This window comes from Artemia franciscana, unplaced genomic scaffold (assembly GCF_032884065.1).
Source record: "Artemia franciscana unplaced genomic scaffold, ASM3288406v1 Scaffold_6206, whole genome shotgun sequence".
Classification (NCBI taxonomy): domain Eukaryota; kingdom Metazoa; phylum Arthropoda; class Branchiopoda; order Anostraca; family Artemiidae; genus Artemia; species Artemia franciscana.
Genome location: NW_027066481.1, coordinates 9,416 through 18,364, shown reverse-complemented (window position 1 = coordinate 18,364; position 8,949 = coordinate 9,416). Strand labels below are relative to the sequence as shown.

Here is an 8,949-nt window from a genome sequence, read left to right as displayed (position 1 = left end):
ACCTTTAATCACATTCTTTACCATTTGCAATCATAAAATAGTCTAATATCTTCATTTTTTCAACATACGTAGCTATTACCCTCGAAAACTAAAACTTTTGACATAGGAAAAGAGCCTTTAATCACATTCTTTACCATGTGCAATCATAAAATAGTCTAATATCTTCATTTTTTCCACAGACATAGCTATTACCCTCGAAAACTAATACTTTTGAAATAGGAAAAGAGCCTTTAATCACATTCTTTACCATGTGCAATCATAAAATAGTCTAATATCTTCATTTTTTCCACGGACGAGGCTACTACCCTCGAAAACTAAAACTTTTGACATAGGAAAGAAGCCTTTAATCACATTCTTTACCATGTGCAATCATAAAATAGTCAAATATCTTCATTTTTTTCCACAGACATAGCTATTACCCTCGAAAAACTAAAAACTTTTGACATAGTAAAAGAGGCCTTTAATCACATTCTTTACGATGTGCAATCATAAAATAGTGTAATATCTTCATTTTTTTCCACAGACATAGCTATTACCCTCGAATACTAAAACTTTTGACATAGGAAAAGAGCCTTTAATCACATTCTTTACCATTTGCAATCATAAGATAGTCTAATATCTTCATTTTTTCAACATTGTAGCTATTACCCTCAAAAATTAAAACTTTTGAAATAGGAAAAGAGCCTTTAATCACATTCTTTACCATGTGCAATCATAAAATAGTCTAATATCTTCATTTTTTCCACAGACATAGCTATTACCCTCGAAAACTAAAAACTTTTGACATAGGAAAAGAGCCTTTAATCACATTCTTTACCATTTGCAATCATAAAATAGTCTAATATCTTCATTTTTTCCACAGACGTAGCTCTTACCCCCGAAAACTAAAACTTTTGAAATAGGGAAAGAGCCTTTAATCACAATCTTTACCATGTGTAATCATGAAATAGTTTAATATCTTCATTTTTTCCAAGGACTTAGCTATTACCCCCGAAAACTAAAACTTTTGAAATAGGAAAAGAGCCTTTAATCACATTCTTTACCATGTTCAATCATAAAATAGTCTAATATCTTCATTTTTTCCACGGACGAAGCTATTACCCCCGAAAACTAAAACTTTTGACATAGGAAAAGAGCCTTTAATCACATTCTTTACCATGTGCAATCATAAAATAGTCTAATATCTTCATTTCTTCCACAGACAAAGCTCATACCCCCGACAACTAAAACTTTTGAAATAGGAAAAGAGCCTTTAATCACATTCTTTACCATTTGCAATCATAAAATAGTCCAATATCTTCATTTTTTCAACATACGTAGCTATTACCCTCGAAAACTAAAACTTTTGAAATAGGAAAAGAGCCTTTAATCACATTCTTTACCATTTGCAATCATAAAAATAGTCTAATATCTTCATTTTTTCAACATACGTAGCTATTACCCCTCGAAAACTAAAACTTTTGAAATAGGAAAAGAGCCTTTTAATCACATTCTTTACCATTTGCAATCATAAAATAGACTAATATCTTCATTTTTTCAACATACGTAGCTATTACCCTCGAAAACTAAAACTTTGAAATAGGAAAAGAGCCTTTAATCACATTTCTTTACCATTTGCAATCATAAAATAGTCTAATATCTTCATTTTTTCAACATACGTAGCTATTACCCTCGAAAACTAAAACTTTTGAAATAGAAAGAACCTTTAATCACATTCTTTACCATTTGCAATCATAAAATAGTCTAATATCTTCATTTTTTCAACATACGTAGCTATTACCCTCGAAAACTAAAACTTTTGAAATAGGAAAAGAGCCTTTAATCACATTCTTTACCATTTGCAATCATAAAATAGTCTAATATCTTCATTTTTTCAACATACGTAGCTATTACCCTCGAAAACTAAACTTTTGAAATAGGAAAAGAGCCTTTAATCACATTCTTTACCATTTGCAATCATAAAATAGTCTAATATCTTCATTTTTTCAACATACGTAGCTATTACCCTCGAAAACTAAAACTTTTGAAATAGGAAAAGAGCCTTTAATCACATTCTTTACCATTTGCAATCATAAAATAGTCTAATATCTCATTTTTTCAACATACGTAGCTATTACCCTCGAAAACTAAAACTTTGAAATAGGAAAAGAGCCTTTAATCACATTCTTTACCATTTCCAATCATAAAATAGTCTAATATCTTCATTTTTTTAAAATACGTAGCTATTACCCCTCGAAAACTAAAACTTTTGACATAGGAAAAGAGCCTTTAATCACATTCTTTACCATTTGCAATTGTAAAATAGTCTAATATCTTCATTTTTTCAACATACGTAGCTATTACCCTCGAAAACTAAAACTTTTGAAATAGGAAAAGAGCCTTTAATCACATTCTTTACCATTTCCAATCATAAAATAGTCTAATATCTTCATTTTTTCAACATACGTAGCTATTAGCCTCGAAAACTAAAACTTTTGACATAGGAAAAGAGCCTTTAATCACATTCTTTACCATTTGCAATCATAAGATAGTCTAATATCTTCATTTTTTTAAACATACGTAGCTATTACCCTCGAATACTAAAACTTTTGACATAGGAAAAGAGCCATTAATCACATTCTTTACCATTTGCAATCATAAAATTTATAAATTAAACGAAAACTTACCAAGTTTGAAGTTTGATTGTAATTCTACTCAAAGAAGGAGCGCCAGCGTGGCTGAGAGTTCAACTGAGATAGAGCGGTGCAATCGCCTCAATTGACCAAACCAAACCAGTGTTTTAAAGTCGTTGTAGTATGCAGTGGTTAAGCTCATGATGAAACGCTGAGAGTTCAACGGGAAGGGAAATTGGGAGGGCAGTTGAACTCTCAGCTACGCTGGCGCTCCTTCTTTGGAGTAGAATTACAATCAAACTTCAAACTTGGTAAGTTTTCGTTTAATTTATAAATTCTACTCCAATAGGAGCGCCTTAGCTTCGCCTCGAGTTAAACTGAGATTTTAAAGTTCAGCATGAGCTAAACCAACACTAATGACCAATAATAGCCCTATTCAATAAAAAGAGGCCGCTGTACAAAATTTCATTTATAGTAAAATGATTCAAATATAACAGAATGCGATGAGTGACTTCAAAAAACAGATAACTGTTTTTCACTTTCAATTGGTTTATTATAAAACCTTGCAAACGTTTTAGCATTTGTCCAGCCTACATATCTTATGATTTGGTCAACATCAACTCCTCTTGCTTTAAGGTGGGACCTTGAGGCAGACCGTGTGCTATGAGCACCGTAAACACTGGTATCTATACCTGCAAGAAATAATACTTCTTTTATCCATCTAGAAATAGATGACTTGGACGCAGCGGTATAAGGCTTACGATATGTAAGAAAAAGTGCGTCGTCTCTATTCAGGTATGACGTCATTCTAATATACCTAGCTAAGTGCGTCACCGGACAAAGGGACGACTCTTGAAAAGGTCGAAATTTAACTACTGATTTGTGGTTTCCCCGGTTTCGTTGTTTTTAATAGCACATTAATTTGAAAATCAAAACTTCCATCGTCATTATTTATCATATTATTAAGTGACAAACTGGCCAACAGCTGAACTCTTTCACAAGCCGATAGAATCAATAAAACCGCTAATTTTTGTGTTAGTGTCTTTAATTTAAGGTTTTCGATATCCCAAACTGGCAATCTAAATAGATCGAATACACATTTTACATCCCAAATACTAGAAATCTTGGGTAGGCTAGGCCTTCTATTAAAGACACCTCTCATGAATTTCTTAGTGATGTGATTACTGCCTAACTGAAGGCTTGGTAAAATTGCGGATAAAGCACTCTTCGCAGTATTAATAGCACTGTATCCAACACCTGAGTAAAACAGTTCCGTAAGAAAGGTCAAAGTCTCCGGTACAGTTGCCTCCAAGGCCTGGATTGTGTTTCTTCCACAAAAGTCGATCCATTTTTCAATGTAAACCCTGTACTGACGCTTAGTTGAATCCCGCCATCCATCCATGATAATATCGACTGTGGAAGGAGAATATCCTTGGTGGTGAAGCCCTTGCCGGAGACGACACAAGCCGCTAGGCGTAACGTTTTGGACAATGGATGGTGTAAGGTCGGTTTCTGTGGAAGAGACAAAGTAAAAGTATCATTTGGTAAAAGTATAGGACTTCCTATTAAGAGCTTTAATAGTAAGGGATACCAAACTTGTGTGGTCCAGTTTGGGAAAATCAAAATACCAGTTGCCTGATCTGTCTCTACCTTCTGAAGGGTCCTCAGAAGTAAGCTAAATGGGGGAAAGGCATAAAAGAAAGAGGCTCCCAACTCATTGCAAATGCATCTACGAAAAAACATTCTGGATCTGGTTTCCAAGAAACAAATGGTTTAATCTGAAAATTTAATCTGGTTGCAAACAGATCAATATCTATCGACTGACATACCAACGAATTCAAAATAACGAATATTCTAGAATTCAATTTCCATTCTTTTTCATTATCAAATTTTCGAGATGCTTTATCCGCGATATTAGCAACTCCTGGCACATGCTCTGCAGATATCCACCCTTTATCCTGCAATACTAACTGCCAGATCCTATTTGCGAAATAGTTACACAATTGAGATTTTGTTCCTCCCATTTTATTTATATAAGCTACTGTGGTTATATTATCTGAACGCAGCCTGACATGAATGCCCTTAATATCCTGAGCAAAACACTTTAATCCCAGATAAACGGCCTTCGTTTCTAAAACATTGATGTCAAATCCTTCTCATCTGAGGACCATTCGCCTGTGGCTGTTTTCATGGAATATTCATCCACGAGTGCCCAGCCTAATTTGGATGCATCACTACACAAATATATTGTCAATTGACCTAGGTTCAATTGCTTTAGACGCATGGTTGGCAATGTTCAACCACCAATGCAATTCGGAAATTACATCGGATGTTAAAGTTAGCCTAGCCGCAAAATCACCCTTCGCGTGCTTCAGTGCTTGAATTTTAATGATTCTGCTTTCCGGTAATATAAAGGCCCTAATTCCACTGCTGGGAAGGTTGAAACAAGAACACCTAGAGTTTCGGCCAAATTTTGAATCGTAGTCGATTTTTGACGGAGAACTTTTGAAACTGAATCTAGAACCTTTTCAATTTTTCTTTCCGGCAGGGAAATACACATTAATCGCGAATCTAATAAAAAATCCAGAAATTCTATTCTTTGACTTGGAATGAGAACTGACTTCCCCGGGTGAATTACAAACCCAAGCTCTGACAGTAATTTCACTGTTTCATAGACATTGTTTTGACATTCTAAAACTGACCTTCCCAGAAGAAGGGTATCGTCTAGATAAACAATTGACATATAGCCTTTTCGTCGAAGAAGGGAGAAAACGGGTTTCATAAGTTTCGTGAGAACCCTTGGGGCAGATGATAAGCCGTTTGGCATGCATGTGAAAGCATAATAACAATCTACTTCAAAACAAAGCCCATAATTGATACTCAAAATCAACAGGGCATGAATAATAAAAGTCAACAAGGTCAACAGAGGCCATATAACAATTTTTTGTCATTAAAAGAACCGCAGACTGAACACTTTCCATTTTAAAATGGTAATATTTAATACTTTCGTTTAGTTTTTTAAGATTCAAAATAAACCGAGAAGACCCATCTTTCTTTGGGACCGTAAAAACGGGAGAAACACAAAGTATTCCTTTTATTCTGAACTCGGGTACTTTAATAATAACTCCTTTATGCAATAAAATATAAACTTCTTTTCGTATAGCCTGCATTTCTTCAGACGTAAAACTTTTTTTTTTGTTACCAAAGCTTTTAATGGTCTTTTCTCGAATTCAATCTTATAGCCTGAAGCCACAATATTCAAAATATTCAAATCACTTGTTATTGACTGCCGTTTTGAGATAAACTTACTAATTCCTCCCTGCTTTAAAATTATCAACCAAATGTTTGGACTGCCTATTGAAATTTACAACAAAATCATAAAACTCAATGTCAGGGTATGTTAAATGGTACATACCACCTATTTGCGATCCCTTTTCTGAAAGTTCTGGAATTTCGGCCTCTCCTGACGGTCCTGGTTCTGCTTTTTTCGATAGAATGGACGGGGAGCCTCGTTCTGCCATCGGCGATAACGGTAGGCCCCCCCTTGCACCTTTTTTGGTCTTCCAAATGATTTTTTCAAATCCGCCACGGATTTGGCTTTGGACGTTGTTTTTGCAACATCTTTGCCAAAAAGAAACTCCGTGACTTTGACTTCGGGAGCGCATAAAGCGGATGCCACCATGGGATCTGGGCTCAACTCGAATTTCATCGCATGGCGTGTTTTTAGACTTAAATCATAATTGGTGAGGCCAAGCATGTGAACTGCATCTGTTAGGTTTTTAACAACCTTTTCTTTGATATGCTCATTTTCGAGCTCAAGAACATCATTTACTGCCTCTAAAACACAAAAGGTTGAGTGAACAATTGTCCGCTGCACTTGAAGTGCCTTAGCATCCCTCTGCTTAGCACGTGCTGAGAGAGTGGCCCAAATCTCACTATTCACCTTGGGAACAACAATTTTATCTGTATTCGCAGGCCTAGGGTGGCGCTCAAATAAATCTTTTAGCTTCCCTATTTCCAAAGGCTCGGAGAAAGCTCTATTTGCAACTTTGACAAGTTTTTTATGGATCTTGGGACCCTCTTTGTTACCAGAACGTTCCTCAGAAATCTTTTTGAATAGAGAGTCATTTGACGTGTTTTCTTTTAATCTTTTACCTTTTTGCTTTTCCGGAGAAGCCTTCCGCTTTTTGTCATGGATTTTTACGGGGCTCACAGAGCCAGTTCTTATGGTTCTAGAACCTATTTGTGGGCTCCGAGAGCTAGATTTGTCATTCCTAGAACTAATTTGAGGGCTCCGAGAGCCATATCGAGTATGAGTTTGAAACTCTGGGCTCCGAGAGCCACTATTTGTTCTATGATCACTATCACTCTCACTTGAGAGTATTCTGCGACGCGAATGAGCTTTATTTCGCCTTCCACGTTCATAATCTTCATCAACTAAACTGTCCAATAGTCCAATCACTATTTCACTGTCACTCATTATTTAATCAAACAGTTCGTGGTAACGAACTGTAGTAAGGAGCGATCCGGCTTAATAGTAACCAAAACTCTAAAAAATTGAATTTTTATATCAGTAGCTACATCAAAAGAATCGCATTTTAATGCTGATTTTAAATATATAAGTTTCATCAAGTTTAGTCTTAGCCATCAAAAGTTACGAGCCTGAGAAAATTTGCCTTATTTAGGAAAATAGGGGGAAACACCCCCTAAAAGTCGTAGGATCTTAACGAAAATGACACCATCAGATTCAACGTATCAGAGAACCCTACTAAAGAAGTTTCAAGCTCCTATCTACAAAAATGTGGAATTTTGCATTTTTTGCCAGAAGACAAATCACGGGTGCGTGTTTATTTTGTTTGTTTTTTTGTTTTTTTTGTTTTTTTTTTTCCCCAGGGGTCATCGTATCGACCAAGTGGTCCTAGAATGTCGCAAGAGGGCTCATTCTAACGGAAATGAAAAGTTCTAGTGCCCTTTTTAAGTGACCAAAAAAATTGGAGGGCATCTAGGCCCCCTCCCACGCTCATTTTTTTTCCCAAAGTCAACGGATCAAAATTTTGAGATAGCCATTTTATTTAGCATAGTCGAAAATCATAATAACTATGTTTTTGGGGATGACTTACTCCCCCACAGTCCCTGGGGGAGGGGTTGCAAGTTACAAACTTCAACCAGTGTTTACATATAATAATGGTTATTGGGAAGTGTACAGACGTTTTCAGGGGGGAATTTTTTTGGTTTTGGGGGTAGGGTTGAGGGAGGGGGCTATGTGGGAGGATATTTCCTTGGAGAAATATGCCATGGGGGGGAAAATTCAATGAAAAGGGCGCAGGACGAATCTGGTCACGTTAGAAAAAAACGTCAAATTAAGAGTTTAATATACAATGCTGGGTGTTCGGAGCCTCTCTATTATGGAGTATAATTCGAAAATAACACAACTATACGAGCGATAAAACATATATACCACAACCATAACTCAACTAACGAAAGAACTGCTAAGAGATAACACAACTATAAAGCGAAAACAGGTGAAAACTAACGGGAAAATAAACGAACTAAGAGGTGGAAGGGGCCCAGAGAAAAAATATAATCCTTTTTCAATTTTGAGCCTAACTTCCGCAAAGGAGTAATAATGTCAGAAGCCCCGAAATACCGAATTATTTTCTTTTCAAACAGTTCGTGGTAAGGAACTGTAGTAAGGGGCGACCCGGCTCAATAGTAAACGGAACTCCAAAAAACGGAATTTTGATGCTAAAAGATACATCAAAAGAATTTGAATTTTTACGCTGATTCTAAATATATAAGTTTACCCTACTATAGAAGTTTCAAGCTCCTATCTACAAATACCGAATTATTGTCTTTTCAAACAGTTCGTGGTAAGGAACTGTAGTAAGGGGCGACCCGGCTCAATAGTAAACGGAACTCCAAAAAACGGAATTTTGATGCTAAAAGATACATCAAAAGAATTGAATTTTTACGCTGATTCTAAATATATAACTTAACCCTACTATAGAAGTTTCAAGCTCCTATCTACAAGCCTGAGAAAATTTGCCCTATTTTGGAAAAAAGGGGAAAACATCCCCTAAAAGTCATAGAATCTTAACAAAAATCACACTATCGCATTTGGTATATCAGAAGACTCTATAGCAAAAATTTCAAGCTCCTATCATAAAAATGTGGAATTTTGTATTTTTTGCCAGAAGACAAATCACGGGTGCGTGTTTATTTGTTTGTTTGTTTTTTTTGTTTTTTTTTTTCCCAGGGGTCACCTTATCGACCAAGTGGTCCTTGAATGTCGCGAGAGGGCTCATTCTAACGGAAATGAAAAGTTCTAGTGCCCTTT

At 35.8% G+C, this 8,949-nt stretch overlaps 1 protein-coding gene across 1 annotated transcript; it reads right to left on the bottom strand.

Moving 5' to 3' along the window:
- Positions 1-2,809: 2,809 nt before the first annotated feature.
- On the bottom strand, positions 2,810-6,656 carry LOC136043462 (uncharacterized). The gene is made up of 2 exons (XM_065728382.1): positions 6,028-6,656; positions 2,810-4,124 (listed from the first exon to the last, which is right to left on the bottom strand). The coding sequence occupies exons 1-2, from the start codon at positions 6,275-6,277 to the stop codon at positions 3,481-3,483; spliced, it is 894 nt and encodes a 297-aa protein (XP_065584454.1). The 5' UTR covers positions 6,278-6,656; the 3' UTR covers positions 2,810-3,480.
- Positions 6,657-8,949: the final 2,293 nt, after the last annotated feature.

What these genes read in the sequence shown, in the direction of transcription:
- LOC136043462 (XM_065728382.1), bottom strand. Translation starts at nt 6,277, where the DNA reads ATGCGCTCCCGAAGTCAAAGTCACGGAGTTTCTTTTTGGCAAAGATGT. An exon ending in AAAGGGATCGCAAATAGGTG is followed by an intron (nt 4,125 to 6,027) that starts GTATGTACCATT and finishes TCTCTTCCACAG; the next exon opens with AAACCGACCTTACACCATCC.